The sequence below is a fragment of the Ylistrum balloti genome, unplaced genomic scaffold, assembly GCF_031769215.1.
Source record: "Ylistrum balloti isolate Yb309-2 unplaced genomic scaffold, AGI_CSIRO_Ybal_v1 Utg370036, whole genome shotgun sequence".
Lineage (NCBI taxonomy): Eukaryota > Metazoa > Mollusca > Bivalvia > Pectinida > Pectinidae > Ylistrum > Ylistrum balloti.
Genome location: NW_026782096.1, coordinates 430,218 through 453,659, shown reverse-complemented (window position 1 = coordinate 453,659; position 23,442 = coordinate 430,218). Strand labels below are relative to the sequence as shown.

The following is a 23,442-nucleotide window of genomic DNA, read 5'->3' as shown; positions in this document are numbered from 1 at the left end:
AATGCTTACTCCGAAACCGCTTCGGACATACTTTGTTATTCGAGTGGCTTTACCATGGAGACGGTTTCCTTTGGGAAACTTTTTCTCTCGGACTCAAGGAGGAATATTAGGGCGTCCTGTACGGCGTCTTCGTAATCATTGGTTACTATTACAATGCATATATTGGTTCTACATTTTCCATTTTAATGAGAAAACCAGAAATAATATAATTGTAAGAAGGAGTATTGAACTCTGACACTGGTACACAACCACACTGATTCTGTTTCAGTAATGGAATTGGATATTTTTCTCTCGAATGTTCGTAAAATATTGATCATATGATATTGAAACTCTTTACTGAGGCATCGTCCGCTTAACCAAAATGTATGATTTACTCGAGAAACCACCGTACACAAGTTTAATTTATAAAACCATCTCCCATCAACGTTATAAAGTAAACACAATGTACCGACGACTGGTGAGTTAACTGACAATTATATCACACTTTTTTTTTGTAAAAATGGGTCCGGATTAAAAATGTGAAAAAACCGCTCATATCTTTTCTACTTCCATTAGACTCTAGCGGACGTTGAAGCTACATTTTAAAAGCAGCATGATTATTATTTTTAATTAAAATCTAACCCAAGGTATCTAGGAATATCGCATTCCTGTCGAATTCTCCGACACGAATCAAACCCGCGGGTTTCTAGTGTGAGAATGTAAAACTCTTCCGATTGAACCAATGGAAGAGATGAGACTTATCTGGACATTTGTCACTGAAGTTACCATTTGGCTTAATAAATTAAAACTTTTGAATTGTTACTCGCCTTTCACTGAGTATGATTCCTGAAACGGACGTGAATAGGTATGAGGGCATGTGCGCGACCACGTGGCTTTTCCCCGGGTACTCTATTCTCCCCAAACAATAAGACCCCTTCTGCATTTCCATTCGGGCCGACCAGAATGCTTGTTATAAGCTTAAGGTTTGTTCCGCAATTAATGAATGATATTTATATTTTAAATATTTTGGTGTGCGTCATATTGATATACAAATAATTTACTTTGGTGTTGTTCATTTATTGAGAGTTATGCCCGTGTTCGTTGACCTTTCTATGGAAAATCGTGACCTCAAGTAATTGCTTGCTTCTCTAAATACGACAATGCCATCGGTCTGTCGCGTCGCAAAATCGGTCGGTATGAGAAAGTTTGGTTCACGAACAAGACCAGAAGCGCTGAAGTATCGCAACATTTACATTTGATGCCAATTACAATATTACTGAATCAGAACTCGACAGAGGTAGAAATCGACTGCACTGGGAGTACAAAAACCCGACTGCTCACTTCTGTGATCTGACCAGTAACATTTTCAAACTAATTGTGACTCGATTTGTTGTTGGGATCAGGAGCACACAAAAAGCATGCAATATCAAGTCGTGAGCGCATACCAATTATATCAGTACACTTTGTTTTTCTGTCACCCCAATCTGGTGTATACAGCTGTTAGTGAATTCACATGGAGTTTTATCACGTAAAACATATATATTGATGTAGAAGCATTGCTATGTGTTTGTTTATAATATACTATGTTCAATGCTGGATAAAACTTGACATTTAACTAATTGTAAGTGAAGTAACTGCATTATAATTGGATGCTTTATTCCTTAGTTATTAATCATATATAGTTATAAGTAACGGCACAAAAATATGCTTCCAGATATAGATATTAAGATGACAGAGCGACGTGTTAAATTGTTAACATTCTGATAAACTCCATAACTATGTTGAATGACTCACTGAGTTAATCCAATCAAATTGTGTTCCGGGTCACGTGACCCAGGTAAAGGGACGGAATCCACGCAAACACACCTGCGCTGGTCATGGCGCAGATGAAAGGCTTAATTTTAATTCTGGCAATAATTTGCCAAATATGCCACGGATATGTACGAGACAGTAAGTAAAATGTTACGTTATTCTGGTAAATTCCGTGATTTATTAATCAGGAGATGTGCATACCTGGTACAGGTAATTAACACACCTGGGTGTTGACCCGAATTCAACTATGTTCAAAATGGCGGAAAATGTTTTGATTTACAATAATAGCGGAAGTGGATATTTTTACCCGTATATCATATTTTTTGAACGAATCCATTATTCTTAATGAAATAATATGCACACGCATGTTAGCCTTTTCATGACAAAACATTCACGTGTATTCACAGCAGACACTAATTTTGTTGAGAGGAGTGTGTAATACGACCGTGATCAGTTTCGGACCCGGGGTATTGAAATTGTATAATGAATAGGGTTCCCAGATTTTGTGGTCTGAATTAATAAAGAAATAGCATGAAGCCCGACAAGGGTTACTGATAGCGACGGGTGCATGGTGGCCAGGAGATGGAAGATAGGTATTTCTTTCAAGAGTAACTTCTGGTCATGAAATCTGCCAGACACATTTTATAGAATCTCAATGTGCGTACTCATGTTTTATAGAATCTCAATGTGCGTACTCGTACAGTCTAAGTTTTAACTGTGTGTACATATACACTACACAAAAATATTCAATAGACCATTGAAGACAAGAATGTATATTTGAATAGTCAATATGAAATTTAAATTATAACGCCCTCATGTATTTCATATGTCTCCTGCCCAATACCAGACACAAAACATACAGATTTGTCCAGCTGTCCACATCCTTTATAATCGGGACAGCTGTACATATTTGTCCTGCTGTACAGTAAAGTACAGTAAAACGTAGAGTGTTTTTAAACAGTAAAAATTAGAGTGTTTTTAAACAACCTGTACTAGCTATATATATTTAAGTGCCTCCCCCAACCTGCTGCCATGTAGTTTATAAATTGTGATGCATGTAAGCTAGTCTTAACAAATAACTGTATGTGCTGATTTACACATAGGTCCATGCTGTTGCTATATAATTGAGACATGTCAGTAAAACATTTCGCACATTTCTCTACGTTTACAGAGACACCATATCGTGACACAGACTGTCTAGATGGGACTCCAGTGGGTATTGGTGTGGACAGTGGGTCCAGGATCCCTGATGGCAATATGTGGGCTTCATCATCAACCAGCAGTATCAGGCTTCCTGCTAGAGGCCGACTCATGGAAACTGCAGGTAAAGTTTTCATTAGAGAGCTTTTTGGTTGATAAGCTAACAATACTAAGAGAGAAAACATAAATAATGATTTATACATATAGTGAAAAAAAAAGAAAAGAAAATTTACATTCATATGGAATTGCATTAAAGATTTTTAAAGAAAGGTCTTGAATTTCTGTGAGGAAAGCATAATATTTTTGTTTATCCAGGATCCTGGACATCTAAGGTACAGAACTCTGCACAGTACCTTGGAATAGACCTGGGACGGGAATACCTTCTGACACGACTACAGACCCAGGGACGACAGGGCACTGACGAATATGTTACAGAGTTCATGCTTTCCTTCTCTGTCGACCGTAAAACTTGGCGTTTCTACTCCAATGAGTTTGGTATCAGAGAGGTATGTATGATTTTCATACCTTCAGCAGTCAAAATTATATATTTTCAGAACTTCTTGGTCAACCCATTGAATTAATTGGTCATGTGACTGAACCCTTCTTGCCTTTCATATGTGAATCCTCTTGTACTTGGCTAGGGATACACATATTGAGCCATTATATTTCTCGAAAGTTGTGTATTGTACCCGAACTCCCATTATTTTGTCTAACGCTTGCCAGACACAACTGAATCTCCAGATGCCCTGGTTGTCTGTTCAGGGCTTTGTGAGTGATGTTTTGGCTTATGTTTCCAGTACAGCCTTCCCAGTTAGTTGGTAGAGAAGTCTGAGTAAAGAATTATTACCCTCCTTCAACAGGTTCCAGTGTTCTAAATTTCTGATTAGTCATCTCATTTAAAAGAACTTTAGTATCGAAAAGACTACTTAAGGTTGTTACAAGAAAAAATAAGAAAATCTGTTGTTAAAATTTCTTCTACATGTATTTGGTTGTCTGCAGCTGTTCCAAGTCACAGAGATGTTTAATGATTAAAGTTACATGTATTTGGTTGTTTGCAGCTGTTCCAAGTCACAGAGATGTTTAAAGCTAATGCTTAGAAATTTTTTCTGGACAAGAAAGCCAGTTTCCTTAATATTCAGTTCATTTTGTTTTTTCTTTTTTCTTCTTCGAAGTTTGAAACAAGACAAAATAATTTGTGGTTAAATGTAAGAAATACAGACTACATGTTTTTGTTAAATATATGGTTATTTAACCAGGCAGAAGCTTCTGCTATGTAGTTTAATTTACAATAACAAGGATCAGGCTTTATTTATGCTAATTTTATGGTAATTTCATTGTCTTTAGTATAAACATATGTTAAGAACAGAATTTTGTTGTTATATTCTGTTGACTTTCGATTTGATTGTTTTGACAGATGTTTATTGGTAACAGCAATGGTGACATGGTAAAAACAAACACGCTGAAGTACCCAGTGGTGGCACGCTATGTCCGCTTTCACCCGTCCCGTTGGAACATGGTCATCTCTATGAGAGTGGAAGTACAGGGTTGTCCTTACAGTATGTAGTATATCCTCTTCATTTTGACTGAATTCCCTGTAAATCACACATCTCTTTGGGTAGAGAAGATGTAACTTAAGATTATAGATGTTCAGCCACTTAACTGAAATTCCATTACTCTTTATGATTAATTTTTTTAAGTGTTTAATTTTTTTTCAAAGATAAGTATTGACCAACAAATCTAACTAAATTGATTTTAACTGCCCTTCAGTTGGACATATGAATTCATGGAATAAGAATACTTACAAAATCTACATGAATAAACCCCCCAGTACGTCCATATATCACTTATGCTGAAGAACAAAAAAATTCTTCTTGTCAATCCAAAATATATCTGGTTTGACTTGTCTAGGTTTCTTTATTTCATCATCTAGAAATGATTTACATATGAAAGGATTTTCTTTATCAACAAACACTTTTTCTGTTTTTAGATTCACAAACAGTGAGGTTTGATGGTGGCACTAGTTACATTAGTTACGACCTCAGCAGGCAAGTTCCTCCACCAAGCAGTATTGAGGACAACATCAAACTCCGCTTCAAAACTAACAAACAAGATGGTGTCATTCTTTTTGCTGATGGTAACCAGGGTGATTACTTGTCACTTGAACTGGTTGGAGGAACACTGTATTTCCATCTAGATTTAGGTAAAACTGAACTCCTTTTTTTTCTTTTTTCCATATACATATATCTTTTTGTTAAAATTTAGCATGTTTTCAGCAACTTTTGCAGCAATGTTTGTTATGACTTTGGAGACAATGATTTTGGTTGGTCGCTTTGTATATGTAAAGCTGTTTGTGATTTGCTGTTTAGGCTCCACTACAAAAGTTGCTGGGACCACTGACCAGCTCGGAGGTAATATGCTGGATGACAGCCAGTGGCATGATATCATAATACGACGAAATCGAACTACTGTGATGCTGATTGTGGACAGGATGGAGACTCGTTTTGAAAGCAATGGAGCATTCTACCGACTCAATGTTGACAAGAAGGTAGGAGACTTAACAGCAGTTTCAGATGTTGTTTCACCTGAATATATGAACAATTTTAGTTTAAGTCCAAACCTGAATGTGCTTAAAGCTTTCCTGTCATTTCCACTCTATTATATATATATATTTATTTTTTTAACACACTCTGTCATTATTTATCCAACTGTATCACTCATTGTGTGTAGTAATTCTCAGTACTCTGATGATATGCTTTATATCTAAAAAAAATGGAGATGAGTTGTGCTGAACAGATGATATAACATCATCATAACATATAGCAGATTACACAAGCAGAATTACTAGTCCATTGAAGTCTTGGTTTTCAGTTTACCAGATGTCAGACACAAATGTTCAATTCCCATTTTTATGAATTTTTTGTGAAAATTGATGTTTTTTTCTGTCAGATATACATTGGGGGTGTGCCAAGTTTTGATCAACAAGGTTTGACTGTGAAGACCAACTTCGCAGGATGTCTGGAAAATGTTGTGTTCAACAGTCTGAAGATTATTCGCGATGCCCAGGCTGGACAAACTGGTTACCAGATGGTTGGGTCTGTGCCTGATCCCTGGAACTGCAAGGTTTGTTTAAGTTCAAAGGTCACTTCAGTTGCTAGACCCAGCTACCCTTTCATTTTTCTATGTATAGTATATTAATTTGGTATAAAACTGGGGATTGAAAGTGTTATATTTTTATTAATGGCATTTATCATCATAGCAATGTGACTAATTTAATCAGAATATATCAAATTAAATTTGTTCTAGCCTTTTGAACTGATGTTTGTTAAATGATATCTGCTTGTAAAGTTTGAAATGATCTATTTACAGTTCACCGCACCTATCCCAATGACCTTCTTCACATTTGACTCGTTTGCTGTGCTGAAGGGATTCGATGCAGGTGGTGCTATTCGTCTCCAGTTTGATTTCCGTACCCACGACGAGGACGGCATCCTTCTCCATCACGACATGGAGGATGGTGGATCAATAGAGGTAAACAAATGAACAGACATTTAAAATATTGTTACATACAGAGGAAATTAAAGGATGCTTTGTTATGATTATGATTTCGCTAATTTTATATAAGAAATAAACTGGTGAATCCTGTGGAATTTTGTAAGATGAAGCACTGAAGAGTCCCCTTTTCAGCATTTCTTCTAATTCCAAATAGTATTGTGTTTATGGATTGCCACACAGAGATATAATATCCAAACCTAAATACTGATGATTATTCATTATAAAGGCATATCAAAGCAGGTTTGTTCTCAAGACATTTGAATGTGAAAAAGACCTTTTAGATGACCATAATAAACATGCTACAAAGTTTTTCAGCGTTGATGTTAATGATATTTTTCATGTTATGTTCTATTGTAAAATCACAATAAACTTAGGCAGAGTTACATTTCCATGGTTTCAATGAAAACATTTATTTTCTTAACTGATAATACAATTTGTAAACAGAGTAGAATGCCTAGTAATCTGAAAGTGTATGATGATCCTGTTGTACTTTGATGAGATAATTCTGGTTAATAGGTCAAGCTGGATGGTGTAGGTTATGTGACCTATAAACTAGTGACCAAGGATAATCAGATCATCGAGGATATGGTTCGTAACAGTAAGTACCTAGATACTTTTATATGAGCTTTACATGATCTATGGCAAGTCTTGTTAAGTTCTGAATATCAGGCATGTGAACATTGTCACAAAAAAATCCGATTTTTTATTGGAAAAAAATCCGGATTTGTGGTGTCTAACAAGTGTGGAAAACACACTTGATGTTACATAACCTTGAGATAATTTAATAGACTTATAAAAAATACATATGGATTTTTCAACAGATTGTCAAAAAATGTGAAATTTTATTGAGATACTTGTTAGGTGTGAAATTGTCACAGAATAATTAACAAATGTGAAAGGTTTGTTAGTAAATCCTTGAGGGATTGTCATTAAATGTAAAAATTTGTTGATGGTGAATCTGGAGGTTAACAGATAATTAGTACATAGCTGTGTGAAAGAGAATACTTCCTTAAATTTACTGAAGAGATCTTTGATTCTGTACAGTATACCTCATTCATAACATTACTTTTATTGCTTTTGATTTTAGCTGCTCTGGATGCCAAATCTCAAGGCTTTGCTGATGGATTGTGGCACTCTTTTCACCTGCATGCCAATGAACAGATGTTGAACATCACTGTTGACCGAAATGCCAAAGTCTCACGCCGCAGTCTAACTATATCTGCCGGTTCAACTTACTATCTTGGTAATTATTTTGAAGAATGATTCATACTTCAGTTTGAAAACATTTTCCAAAATTTAAAAGTTGAACTTTCAATTTCTATCGAATTGTATTGTTAAAGAAAAGAAAGAGTTTTTCCAAACTGTTGATATAAATTTCCTGATTTTGTAACTTGTATCTCATGGTTAGGTGGATACACTCTGGGGATAAGTTTCCGTGGATGTATGCGATCTATTGAAATTGATGTGACACCAGTTGATTTGAACAGCATATCCTCATCGGACACAAAGGACGTGGAAGTTGGAACATGTGGACTGGTTGACAGGTCAGCATTATCATATAGATGGAAGATTTCCTTAATGAAAGTTAGAAACTAATTTTCCAATGTAAAGCTCAATAGGAACAGACTTGTTTGCAGTATATGTAGATCTTATGTTTAACTAGGTAGATCCTATGTTTAACTAGGTAGATCCTATGTTTAACTAGATAGATCCTGTGTATAACTATGTAGATCCTTTGTTTAACTAGGTAGATCCTATGTATGCCTATGTAGATCCTATGTATAACTAGGTAGATCCTGTGTATAACTATATAGATACTATGTATAACTATGTAGATCCTATGACTAACTATGTGGATCCTATGACTAATTATATAGATCTTATTGTCTAATCAGGCTATAATTGTTTTAAGGATACTTCACAAAGAGAAGTTTGATTGTCCTGATCATGGTTAACTTTAACACAATTTTGTGTTTATACAAACAGATGCACTCCGAACCCTTGTGAACATGATGGTGTATGTACTCAAGACTGGAGCAATTTTAACTGTGACTGCCAGGAATCTGGATACACTGGTGAAGTGTGCCACATCTGTAAGTACAAGATACCAGCTTTATCAGAGAGTTAGCTGAATGATACATTCTCTAAAACAGCATATTAATGTTTAATTCTCTTGAATCTATTGACTGATTTGAATTATTTCATTCTTTACAGTATGCTGATATAGATACTTTGACACATTAATGGCAATGACATTTAACTGACTTTTAATACTACAGGGACAGGATTAAAACCATGCATAATGAACCTGGGCACCTGGTATATTATTGTGATAACATTGTGGTATATGAACATTGTGGTGATATTTTTTCTGTTTAACAGCATCCTACTATCTTTCCTGTGAGATGTACAAGATGTACACTAAAAATGATGGATTGGAGCCAGCTATCATTGACCCTGATGGATCGGGACCTCTCAAACCATTTAAGGTCCAGTGCAATGGCAAAAGTAAGTAACATTTCCATTGCAATGGTAAAAGTAACATGTCTTCTCAAAAAGTCTATATGGAAGGGTGTTAGCAAGTATGTTTAGAGGAGATGTAATTGGCTGCTTTAAGGATTACATGGCATTGAATGCATCGTGGCATTACTAAAGAAACTATTTAAATATTTGCAGAAGTGTCTTTAGTTATGTAAAAAGCTGAATTATACTTGTGTTTGCATTTTATACATATATGAAATTTGTTGCAGGTGGTTTTTTTACCTCACCAGATACTATAAAATGAAAAATTCTAAGACTTAATTCATTTATCCCATAGAAATTAAAAATCATATAAGATTCTCTATATGATAGAGTCTGGTGTTGAAGACTGACTGTATGTAGATGAATAGCCAGATTTCGGAGTAAATAATTCAGATTTCTGTTTGTTCAAATAATGACCTTGGCCCACTTTCAAGGTCACAGTCAGATAAAAATATACAAAGAAATACTCACATATTGATATATAAATGAATCCTTTCAAGGTCACAAAATATACAAACGATATCCATGAGTGCTGATATTGGGCCTGTAAGATGCTTGGAGGAGAGGCTACCAAGTTTGTTCAAATGAATGACCTCAACCCACTTTCTAGGTTTGGCTTGCTTTTTGTCAGATGACCGTTAAGGCCCATGGGCCTCTTGTATACACATATGAAATTTGTTGCAGGTGGTTTTTTTACCTCACCAGATACTATAAAATGAAAAATTCTAAGACTTAATTCATTTATCCCATAGAAATTATATCTAAGATTCTCTATATGATAGAGTCTGGTGTTGAAGACTGACTGTATGTAGATGAATAGCCAGATTTCGGAGTAAATAATTCAGATTTCTGAGTTACTAAGTCAGATAACTGAAATACTCACAGATATATAAGATCCTCAGACAGATATCTGAGATACTCAGACAGATATCTGAGGTACTCAGACAGATATATAAGATACTCAGACAGATATCTGAAATACTCACAGATTTCTGAGGTACTCAGATTTCTGAAATACTCAGAGAGTCAATATTCAGTTTATAATTTTTACCATGTGTAGTCAGATTTCTGAGACCCTTGCAGTATTACAATTTCAGGAGTTTTAACCATAAGTAGATTGAACATGTAAGATTCCTTTGGTTACAGATGAAGTGGGCAAACCTGTGGAAACATGGATTGGCCATGACAGTGAAGAAGATATCCGTGTGGATGGTTATCAGGCACCAAATTATTATGTCCGTAAGATTGGTTACAGCGCCTCATCCATTGATGAATTGACAGAAGTCATTGAGCGATCGGTCAGCTGCCATCAGACCATTGAATACAAGTGTAACAACTCACGTCTTCTTGCCAAACCAAGTAGGTTTACTCACTAGATTAATTTTATGGTGGAAAAATCTACCTTACATAAACTTTATGGCGGTAATTTATTATTCAATTTTTTTTCTTCCTGATATATTTATCAATAAAGAGAAGATTAGGGAGAGCAGCAGTGTTAAATTGCAGAAGAATTTAGCTTAAAACCACAATGGAAAGCTTAACATTTAGATTGTCCACTATCATCACATTTTTAGCAAACCATCATCAGATGGTGGGCTATTCAAATTGCTCTACGTGGGACTATTCAGGCCAAACAGACCATTTTGGATTTCACTCCTTAAAGCTTGTTATCACTAATTCTTAGAAATTACTGCTGACATTTTTTCAGATTCCATCATTAGGTTCCCCTTGATACTTCATTGTGTCTGTTTGATTTTGGCACTGATCAGAGAAAACAATGGTTGTGCACGACTCTCTTGGATTGTTATCGCTATTTCTGCAAAGAAATGTTCAAATCATTAAGAGCAAATATAGAGAAGAGATGAGAAAAGAATGGAAGAGATCTAACATTCAAAGAGCAAACAATGTTGGCGACCAAGATCCCTCTGTAATCTATTGTCAGGATTATGAAGTTGTCACCTATGTCTTCTGTCCATCAACATGATATTATTATTATTCCCATGCCAGTGAAACCAGAGGGGATTATAGTGTTTGTCTCCCTTTATCTGTCCGTTCATCGGTCTGTCCATCTGTTGGTTTCCAGACGATAACATGAGAAAAGATGGATGGGTTTAAATGAAAATTCATATATCGATAGGTTATGAGGTAATACAGAGTGGGGTTAAGATTTGGGTCTAAAGGTCAACTAAAAAAGTCACTGTTACTAAAATTAGACTTTTATCATCATATTTTGACTTCTAGATGATAATTTGTGATAGGGTTGACTGAATGTATTGAAACTTGTTGCAATGTAATATTATTAGAAAATACATAGGATGGGATTGAGTTAGTGGTCAAAAGGTCAACTGTAAAGGCTGTGAAGGTCACTTACCGAAATAGATATTTATCATCATATTTAGGGCCCCGCATCAAAAATGCAGGAAGCAAAGTTTGTCAGAATAACGCTACTGACCAATGTTCATGGTAACTGTGTCTAAAGGTCAATGTCAAATTTTACACTTTTTCATGTGTATTCTGTCAATGTTTTTAGAATGGTTAAATTTACCCTTAATGGTCAGACACAAAGCCATGTCCTTTCTGACATGTTAGTGTTTTAGTTTGTTTTCCAGATAATAACTTGATTAAAACTTCTTACAGTATCAAGTAAAAGGGAGTGCACATAAAGATTCTTTCCCTGTTATTTTCTGGTTTTTGTGTCCTTCCTGTCAAGACTCTGGTTTTTGGAGGGAAGACTTTCATTAGTTAAAATGAGACATTTGCTAATTGCTATGAAGGTCTATGTTGCAGGAGCAAGTGATGCATGCAACACTAACTGTGAGCTTGTTTCTGAGGAACTGCAGGGCAGAATTTTCCCACATTTTGAAGGAATGATATTGATGTAAACAATATATTTTATTGTTCCAAACTTTTATTTTCACAGATGATTCCCCAGATTTGCACTACGCTTGGTGGGTAGGAAGGACATTCCAACCCATGTATTACTGGGGAGGAGCAGCTCCAGGGTCAGACAAATGCTACTGTGGATTGACTGAGAAGGGCTGCACTGGTGGGCTGGCCACATGTAACTGTGACTCTGGTCTGTCCACCTCTGATAGTGGTCAGTTAGTCCACAAAGAGTACCTACCAGTGATGGAACTTCACTTTGGTGACACAGGAACGACCACTGACAGTAGACTAGGGTTTCATAAGGTTGGACCCCTCATCTGTCAGGGAGACAGTAAGTATAAAGTAACAATAGACTTGGGCTCAGAACCTGATACTTAGCTAGGATTTCACAGTGCTGGATCCTTCATCTGTCTAAAAGACAGTATGTATAAAGTAGTAATAGACACTGACCTGATTCTACAGCAAAAATGTTTCTGTTGTCTTGGGAAATATATTTTTGGATCAACATTTTTTTTGCCCATGCATGAAGTCTTATCCAGTTTGGTAAAGGATGCACATACATGAACACAGATATTTCACTACTGTAAATCCTCAGATAGCCAGCATTGAAGCTTGTAAGGATTCTTACATTGATAAGTTTCCAGCATGTAAACAAATATGTAGTGTGGCTTGATTTGTATCTACTGTATTTATCCTTCTGTCACGTCTGTAATGTCAGGAGGCCATCACATTACCTCTGACTCAGAACCCCAGAGAGCTAATATATTACTTCTAACTTAAAGGCTGGAATGGGCTTATTATAGGACCCAAGGGGGTTAGTACATTTCTCCTGACTCAAATACATGGGTGAGCTTATTTTAGGAGCCAAGGGGGTTGGTACATTTCTCCTGACTCAAATACATGGGTGGGCTTATTTTAGGAGCCAAGGGGGTTGGTACATTTCCCCTGACTCAAATACAAGGGTGGGCTTATTATAGGACCCAAGGGGGTTAGTACGTTTCCCCTGACTCAAATACATGGGTGGGCTTATTATAGGACCCAAGGGGGTTAGTACATTTCCCCTGACTCAAATACAAGGGTGGGCTTATTTTAGGACCCAAGAATGTTGGTACATTTCCCCTGACTCAAATACAAGTGTGGGCTTATTATAGGACCCAAAGGGGTTAGTACATTTCCTCTGACTCAAAGTCAGAGGGTGGGCTAATTACAGGACCCCCTGGGGCTTGCACATATACTCTGACTCAAAAGTTTTCAATATTTCAAGGCGACATAAATATAGAATTGTTTGTTATGTTTTCATCTGTAATTAAGCAGTTATGTCTCTGATATGTAATGTGGCCATGCTTTATTCCAGATCTCCTTGACAATGTGATTACATTCCGCAAGGCAGATGCTACCATCAAACTGGCTACATTCGAGGCAGAACCATCGGGAGATATCTGGTTCCAGTTCAAGACGACAGCCATGGATGGCGTTATCATCCACAACATTGGAAACTCCTTGGATGGAAGTGCTGACTTCATCCAAGTCAGATTATTTAGTATGTATAGCAAAAATTCATTATTATGTCTGAATGTCTTCTCTAGTATGGTATTAAGTCCATTTTGATTCCAAATTGTGTCCATTTGACATTTGTACTAAAACTGAAGTTATGATATCCCTCTACGCGATATGTGCCATATTTAGTGGTAAAAACAAGAGGGAATGCTTATTTTGTTGTTACTGTAGAGGAAGACCTTATGTTATAGACTGAATATGATTGATACAAACTGGCGTATTTTCCAAATTCATCTGTCATATTGCTTGACTTGAATTTCAGACGGTGATACAATTGGGTTCAGCTACAACAATGGTAATGGTATTAAGGTGCTGGAGTACAAGTCGACCAACGCCCTCAACAACAATTTCTGGCACACAGTCCATGTAGAGAGAAATAGGAAGCAAGCTTGGCTTCGTGTAGATAACTTCCCTGAGAAATACCTTAACGAAGGTCAAGATGAGGTCACACGTGCCCTTGACCTAATGGGATATCTTGTTGTTGGTAAGGCTAAAGCAAGTGCTTTAATGTTGATAGTTTTTCCATTCACCTGGTAACAATTCCAACAGCTTTTATGCCCCTTCCATTTGATTGAGGGAGTGTGGGGTGTACATATTGTTACCATGTCTGTCTGTCCACCTATCCCATTGCGTTGTGTCCCATTCACAATCAATGTTATATCTGGAGAACCTTATTTAGTTCACATTCACTCCATAGTATCTTTACATCAAGTTTGTCAACTAAGGGTCAAAGGTCACAGACAATACAAATTTTGCAGATTCTTCAATGATAGATGCATGGGAGCAGTAGCATTGGGGTCTTAAAGTTTCTTGTTTTAGTTGTGAGATTTGCACTGAATGATGAAGAATGAAATGTGATTTATGTGCTTTTCAAAAATTTTTGTGACCTTCTGTCTAAAGTTGCTTTCACTGAAATTTTAACAGGTGCTACAGTGGAGGACAAAAATGGCTTTGTTGGCTGCATAAGAGGTCTGAGAGTGAATGGTGTGCTGCAGGACCTCCGTGGGCTGGTGGAGCGTGGCGACTTCTACTATGGCGTGTCTGTCAACTGTAACGGAAAGTGTAACAGTAATCCATGCATGAATGGAGGCACATGTATAGAGGGATATTCTGGCTACACCTGCGACTGTGCATACACACCATGGAGAGGATGGATGTGTGGTAGAGGTATGTAACACTTAAAGTTTGAAAATGCCCCAAAATGTCAAAAAATTGTTAAAAAATTGCTTAGTATATTCACAGTGAAAAATATATAAGAAATCCAATATAAGCCAGGAATGGCGGGTAGTCAATGATGAAACTATTTGTGTTGTTACACACCGTCACATATCACCATTGGGTATTAATATAACACACTACCTTATTAAAAATAATGTGTATTTGGTATGTAATTATCACATACTTGACAATGTACAACTATAGGCTTTATTGTACCTTTCAGAGGTTGGAGTAAATCTTCAGACCAACTACCAGATAAAATATACATTTGACAAAAGCCAGGGATTGTCTGCCACAGACTTCATGAAAATTCGTGTTGGTTTTACCACTAAGAAAAAGCAAGGCATTCTTCTTCAGCTCCGGGATGCTGAGAACACAGAGTATGTGTCACTGGAGATCAACAACAGTGGTAAGTAAACACTATAGTTAGCGTTAAAGAGGATGAAATTCTAAGCACACTTTACATTTCTCTGTCCTAATTCAAAATTGTCAGGCATTGAACTTGAATTTTCTTTTGTGCCAATTTTAAAGTGTACCATGTCTCTTGTAGTACTGAAAGAAAAAAATTGTTGAAGAAAAAATGTCTGAAAAGAATTTTTTATAAAATAATATCACAAATTTATAAATTCCTTTACTTTTTCTTGGAACTGAGAGATTTTGCAAGTTTAAATTACCTTGTTACATTTCCTTCTCAACTTATGAATAAATTTTAATTACAACAATAACTTCTTGTGGTCTTTGGTATTCTTTACTTGTGGTTAATATTTTGAGTATTTGATATCAGACACCATCTTATCGTGGATTTAATTTCACATGTTTCTATCACTCAGGTGGAATAAAATTTGTTGTTGATGTTGGTTCTGAACGATGGGAGTTGAACACCCCTAATCATGGAATAGACTATACTAATGGACAGCAACATGAGGCCAAGATGAAGAGAGAAGGTCCAGGTGGCAGGAATGTCCACTTACAGGTAAGGTATACAGGTTGATATAGATTTGCTCCCTTGATGGAAAACTTCTGTATCAGGTTTCCTTAAACGTACCTTGGTATATGCTACAGTTAATTAATACTGTTTGTTTGGTTTCATTTGGTCCTTTATTTTACCAAAAGCTTGAAGGGAAAGATTATTTATCTTGGAAGTCATGGAAATTTTTTTTTAAAATTGATTCCATTTTTAAAGCATCCAGCTATCACAGTGACATGCAACCCTCAAAAATAGTGATCAGTACTCCAGAGTTCTTGATAGGGTGCATATCTACGTAAAACAACACATTTGAAATAGACTAGGAGGGTACTTTACAGTGTCAGGTATGTAATAAGATGTCAAGAAGTTACAAGGTTCTTGGGTAATGTTGAATTGAGACATAGTAAGGCTCAATCAATTGTGGAAGTACTTGAATAACAGAACATTGACGTAACTAAAATGGTGCCACTCACCGCTGACTGAGCATCATGGTAAGAAGACGGGCGTAGGAGTTCAATTAAAGTCAAAGTATTCACCATTTGTGGAACAGATTCATTGCATACATTTGAGCAGTATCAGATGCTATCAAGAAACTTCCCTTGATCAGAGATGTGATACATGTCCCATTACTTTCCCTTGATCAGAGATGTGATACATGTCCCATTACTTTCCCTTGATCAGAGATGGGATACATGTCCCATTACTTTCCCTTGATCAGAGATGGGATACCTGTCCCATTACTTTCCCTTGATCAGAGATGGGATACATGTCCCATTACTTTGCCTTGATCAGAGATGGGATACATGTCCCATTACTTTCCCTTGATCAGAGATGGGATACATGTCCCATTACTTTCCCTTGATCAGAGATGGGATACATGTCCCATTACTTTCCCTTGATCAGAGATGGGATACATGTCCCATTACTTTCCCTTGATCAGAGATGGGATACATGTCCCATTTCTTTCCCTTGATCAGAGATGGGATATGTGTCCCATTACTTTCCCTTGATCAGAGATGGGATATGTGTCCCATTACTTTCCCTTGATCAGAGATGGGATATGTGTCCCATTACTTTGCCTTGATCAGAGATGTGATACATGTCCCATTACTTTCCCTTGATCAGAGATGGGATACATGTCCCATTTCTTTCCCTTGATCAGAGATGAGATACGTGCCCCATTACTTTCCCTTGATCAGAGATGGGATACATGTCCCATTACTTTCCCTTGATCAGAGATGGGATACGTGTCCCATTACTTTCCCTTGATCAGAGATGGGATACATGTCCCATTACTTTCCCTTGATCAGAGATGGGATACATGTCCCATTACTTTCCCTTGATCAGAGATGGGATACATGTCCCTTTACTTTCCCTTGATCAGAGATGGGATATGTGTCCCATTACTTTCCCATGATCAGAGATGTGATACGTGTCCCGTTACTTTGCCTTGACCAGAGATGTGATACATGTCCCATTACTTTCCCTTGATCAGAGATGGGATACATGTCCCGTTACTTTTCCTTGATCAGAGATGAGATATGTGTCCCATTACTTTCCCTTGATCAGAGATGAGATACGTGTCCTATTACTTTCCCTTGATCAGAGATGAGATACATGTCCCATAACCTTCCATAATCAATGATGTGATATATGATAGATTGAACCATTGCTTTCCTGACAAACTTTAAATATTTTGGCAAAGTGGTCTACTGATGGTCATTAGGTGATACTTTCAATGATATAGTTCAACATGTATGCTACATAATATGTTGATTTCCTCCTCCAGACAATTCTGGAAGCAGTGGATTTTGTCTGTTTTTACTATGATCACGTGACTGTATTATAACATTTATACCTGTCATTATTTTCTTTCCAAGGTGGACAACTATCCTGAGGCAATTGACACTCTGGGTGCTTCTCTCAGTGACAGCATCCTCAACAACCCCAAATATCTATTTGTTGGAAGTAATGGTAAGCATGTTCTGTCTAGTACTCCAGTACAGCATGTACTGTCTGTAGAGTGGAAAAGTGCTGGATGTTGTAGCTCTACCCAGATCAATTCTTTGTTTTTGTTCTACACCAATAAGGATTACTGTCTGGGGGATGGTTATGCAAGGGTTCCATAACATTAATTTTAATGAACCAAATGGCCAAAATCTTAAATAAAAATATTTTAGACTGTGAAGAAAATTGAAAAAAAGGAAGATTTTAACAAGAAATGTTAATTAACTAATAGCCTAAAGAGTTAGTTCCAAATTTTTCCAATCTTTACAAAAAAAAAATTTTTTTATCGTTTTTAGACACCAAAAACAGTGCTAAGGGATTTGAAGGCTGTATCTACCGGATGCAGGTTGACAACATTTACCCACTGAAACGTGCCTTCCAGGATCCTAGGCCATCTTTTGTACAGCTGAACCCAACAGGTGATAGAATTAATAGAATTAGGTCGAGATCACAATTTATATTACCATGAATTTGTTTATTGTTTTTTAAGTGTTAATTTGTGAGCCAGTTGGAAGTCACTGTAACAGATTAGATAAAAATGATGATTATCATTTCCAAGAGCATTACATTTTGTCATCTCCTTTCTGATTTAAGCTCTAGACTACTCTTTCTAAAATCTGGTTGTTAATAAGGGCTTTCATAGCAAAATAGGAGCACTTAGAATATACCTGTCTTCACAAAGTGTGTTCATGAAAGGTACCCATACTTGAGTTGATTTTGTTTTATTCATACAACTGAAAATTACAGGAATTTCTCTGATTAACTTGTTAACTAAATTTAGAGCAATCAACGTACCAGTAATTTGTCATTTGTTCTTATTGAAAGGACCATTGCATGTTCTTTTAAAGACCAAGATGTCTTCATCCATTTTATTAGGGAAAGTACGAGAGGACATGTGTGGATTTGAAGAGATCACAAAGCCCCCAGATCCGATTGAGACGAGACCTGTTGCTGGAGGTCCATATACAAACATCACTTTCCCCTATAGCGATGACGGCCTCACCGCTACAGAAAGGGGCATCATTGGAGGTAAGTATCAAGGTCAGAATATTTAAATTGAATAACATAACGTTCATAAGAAATAAAAAAAATAAAAGAAACTGTAAGAGAGATTTCTAAATCTGTGACTCGTCATTCTGTCATTGTAGGTGTTGTTGCTCTGATCTTCCTCATCATCATCATCCTGGCCATCATTGGTTTCATCTACTTCCGTGAAAAGGGTGATTACAGCACAAAAGAAGCCAAAGGTCAAGATCTTGCTGATAACCCCGACACTGCTGTTGTCTACAATCAGACAGGAGTGCCAGACATCGCCAAGCGGCGAGAATGGTTTATATAAATACTTACAGCAACAAAATCTTTAAATCTTCAAGTACTTCATGTCCATAGGCATACAGAGGTCATATCAGTGTGTTACATATCAACAGTTAGGCAAGCAATAAAACATATCAACAGTTAGGTAAGATGTGATACATATCAACAGTTAGGTAAGATGTAATACATATCAACAGTTAGGTAAGATGTGATACATATCAACAGTTAGGTAAGATGTGATACATATCAATAGTTAGGCAAGCTATAAAACATATCAACAGTTAGGCAATATGTGATACATATCAACAGTTAGGTAAGATGTGATACATATCAACAGTTAGGTAAGATGTGATACATATCAACAGTTAGGTAAGATGTGATACATATCAATAGTTAGGCAAGCAATAAAACATATCAACAGTTAGGCAAGATATGGTACTGTATCAAAAGTTAGGCAAGCAATAAAACATATCAACAGTTAGGCAAGATATGGTACTGTATCAAAAGTTAGGCAAAATGTGGTACATACAGTTAAGCAGTATATCATGTAGCAGGTAGGATTGTCATCAGATGGTTTACATTACTGTTGTGTGACAGTAAGCACTCTTACTGTTATACTGATTGATATAACATAGATATACAAAACTTACTGGAACAAAACAATGGCTTGTGTGCCAGGCATTTATATGGCAAAGCATTCCATAAACAATTTTAAAAATGTCATGTTGAACAATGTAAACTATTCCACTACATTCCCTACTGATAAAAGAAATCTCAATTCATACATTCCATTTTTCTTCATGTTTTACCGTCACACATTTGTGGTTTTTATGTAAATTATAAACCTTTGTCAGTTATCCATTTCAGTCATGAAAGGATGTGCTTAGCTTATATGAAACATATTGCCATTTTTTACTTGTGATACACATATATATCAGAGATGTCATATTAAGATCATCTGAATAATTTGTAATAACAGGAGGAATATTGTAAGATAAATTGTATATTGTTAGATATTGATTTGTATATTTTGTATATAAACGTTTTGTATAAAAAAAACCCACACACATTGTAAAAACATCCATGTCAGTGATTGCTCTTTTTTTTCCATTTCATTAATCATCGTGTATATCTTCTTTTTTTCATCCCTTAAAGGAATGGATTACAGACCATTGTTAGATTTTACTTTAAATTGAGTACATGTTTTACAGGGATTGCATGAAATGCTGGGAAGTTGTATAGTTAAGAAATGATAGTTGATTTATTGGAAGTAGAGGAAGAAATAAAATAGTTCCAAGTCACTTTTTACCTATTTGTATTAGAAATTCTAACGTTGGCAATCTTTTTGATGTATTTGAAATTTTAATTCAGAAATAATTTCTTTTTGCAGAAAGCCTTGATTGTCTCTCGAATTGTTTTTTCAATATTTTCAAATTGACAGAATTGAATATCATTTCCTCTGTCCTCTTGTTTATATAATACTAAGGTGTATCTTTATATATTTTTGTTAATTGGCCTTAATTAATTTCTGTAATGTTAAGCTATTGGGATGCTGACTTGTTGTGTTGGAGAGATGAGGTTGTGATTTTCTGAAAGAATTGTGTTAGTATAAAGAAGACTCTCAACCGTCCATTCAACATAAAATGAGAATGTGCAACTATCAGTTTGTCTCCCTTCATATTAAATGGAACAACCAGTTTTTCCACTTTTGATTTTTAGCTTAAGGTTGGTACCCCTGTAAATATTAATTCATATCTTTGAAAGAGCTCTAGATATTTCCTCCTATTTATTTATATATTAATATTGGCCCGAGCAGTCAAATTATTCGGAACTCAAGTTTATTTTCCAACAAAATTTACACATGGCAAAATTTGTGGACTGTTGGTCCCTGTATATGGAAATTATTGCTTTCATGCAACCAATAAAACATTCCTAGTACTTACTGTATATTATTGTCAGATAAATGTAATCACAGAATTTTTTAAGTCAATTAGCATGATCTTTAGTCAGGAAAAAAGAGCACCGCATGAAAGGAACAGGATGTGTGTTGTATGTATGTGTGAAAGTGCAGTAGGCATTATTTTTATACATGATTTATATTTGATACAAATGTATAGGCTTTAAAGCAATGAATAAAATAAATCAGATGTACTAACATTTAGGTCTCTGGATTGTTTGTTGTCACATGTATCAGTAATCTAAAACTCGGAAATACTCTCTGAATATGGCACATTACTGGTATACAGAATGTCTTTTGATTTATAGTATAACTGTTTAAGAAGTTTGCATAGAAATTATTTTGCTTTACTGGTCACCTTGAAATTAAGTAAGGCTGAAGTTTAAACACTAGTTACAAGAATGCAGCAAAGTGCTTCTTCATGTAAAGAAATTGCAAACAATTGTGGCTGTAAAAATACCCAATCTATCGTCAGCTATGCTAATTTTCTGATCAACAGTTTGGGTGGGAATTAATGCATTTAGATTTTAATTTATTAAAGATAAAGGATTTTTTAAACAAGAATATAATGTTGAGCCAGTCTAGCTGACTTGATCTCCATCTAAAGTTTTGTGAAGTAACCAAGATTATGGTCCCCTAGCCAGCGAACTACTTAAAATGGCTCAGACTGTTTATACATTTTGAATACCTTCAAAGTAATTAAAGGTAAATTCAATACAAACACACTTTATGGTTTGTCATCTGTATATACACTACAGGCAAAATTTGATACCTGTGACCTTGAACAGTTTTTAAGAAGGTCAAGGACAAATTTGATAACCTTTGATCTTAGTATGACACTGACCAAATATCCTTAACCTGGGGTTTTGATTGCTTGGTTTATTAGAAGTTATTCGAAATAACCCAAATAATTTATCTTCATCTGATGTTCACAGGTAAAAAAAATCATGCTATCTGTATTGTGTACAATACACTGATAACTTTTTGTGAACATTATCTGCTGATTTCTTTGTGTTTTCAATGTTGGAGAGCTTAAATGTTATTTGCCCTGATAACATAAATGTATGTCGAAGTGATTTGAACAAAGTTAATGCATCTTCTTTTTTTCAAATCGCCCTATGTCCATGATTCATTTTCTGTCTGTAACAATTCTTGTTATCACTATTTCTCCAAAAGTCCTGGATGGATCTTCTGTAACTTCATTTGAGGATTTTCCTTGGTCCCTAAGTTATGACCATTCAGTTTTGTGACTGACCAGAAAAACAATGACAGAGAGATGGCTATCTTAGATTTTGACAACCAAAGTTTGTTATCACCATTTCTTGAGAGATACTGGATGGATCTATCTTAAATTTAATTTGTAGGTTTCCCTTTGTCCCTAGCTGTGCCTGTTCATTTTTTGGTCTGATAAGAAAAGCAGTGGCTGACAGCCAGCCATCTTGGATTTGACAATCAAAGATATTATACTATTTCATGGGCAGCACTAGATGGATCATTCTCAGATTCTGTTTGTAGGTTGCACTTGGTCCCTAGTTGTGATTGTTTGATTTTGGAACTGATCACAAAAAAACATGATGACTGACAGTCTGCAACATTTGTATCTTTGATTTTGCCAATGAAAATCGTTGTTGATATTTATTGAGTGGTACTGGTTGGATCACTCGCAAATTTCATATGTAGGTTCCCCTTGGTCCCTAGTTGTGCCATTTTGATTTTTTGATCGATTTGAAGAACAAAAATGCCCGACCGGTGACTATCTTTGACACTTAAATATTATTAATGCTAGTCCTTAAGAGTTTTTTAAATTTCATTTACTGTATTAAAGAGCAGATACAGAGGAAAAAGTAAATCTCTTTTGAATAATTATTACTACTCATTATACCAGACACATTTCAAGGTTCACATACTGAATTTGTTGGATCTGCTGAATTCCACAGAAGTTGCTCAAGAAGACCTTGACAGCAACATCATGTAGCAACATGGACACTGTGGGAGCCTTAGTAATTTTTTGATAAAGTTGAAAATTTAGACCACTTTGTTAGCTTCCTTTCCCCAACATCTACACAAATTTTCAGTTCAATAGGGCTGAAAACTGGTATCAAGAGGCCCACAGGCTTTAACAGTCATCCAACTACAAAAACTTTCAGCAGGGAAAAGGGTTATATTTTCTACTTTAATGAAATCTTACAAAGCCGTTTTCCATGAGGCAGATGGCAGTTTTGGTGAAGAGTAACTGCAACAAGAATTACCTTTCTCTTGACAGTAAAGTTAAAGCTTAATCCAACTGTTGAAAGTTGAAGTTTGAAATAGGTGTTGCACAGGAAAACCATGACTGCAGAATCATGTTGCAAAATGGCCTACCTTGTTGCTAGTTTAAAGTTTTGACAAGGTCGAAAAATAACAACACTGTTGGCTACCTTTATTTAACACTTCCACCAATTTCTTGCTCAGTGGCACAATTGGAACTGGA

The 23,442-nt window shown here is 35.9% G+C and overlaps 1 protein-coding gene across 1 annotated transcript; it reads left to right on the top strand.

Annotated features, from left to right (window-relative positions):
* Nucleotides 1-1,856: 1,856 nt before the first annotated feature.
* LOC132548927 (neurexin-4-like) lies at nt 1,857-19,104 on the top strand. The gene is made up of 24 exons (XM_060212828.1): nt 1,857-1,929; nt 2,963-3,115; nt 3,307-3,497; nt 4,406-4,547; nt 4,979-5,191; nt 5,358-5,536; nt 5,938-6,111; nt 6,358-6,519; nt 7,060-7,141; nt 7,631-7,786; nt 7,952-8,087; nt 8,530-8,636; nt 8,926-9,051; nt 10,213-10,425; nt 11,987-12,283; nt 13,307-13,492; nt 13,772-13,993; nt 14,434-14,676; nt 14,951-15,136; nt 15,558-15,700; nt 17,575-17,668; nt 17,998-18,120; nt 18,578-18,730; nt 18,850-19,104. Exons 1-24 carry the CDS (start codon nt 1,857-1,859, stop codon nt 19,038-19,040), a joined length of 3,945 nt encoding a protein of 1,314 aa, XP_060068811.1. The 3' UTR covers nt 19,041-19,104.
* The last annotated feature ends 4,338 nt before the right edge of the window (nt 19,105-23,442 follow it).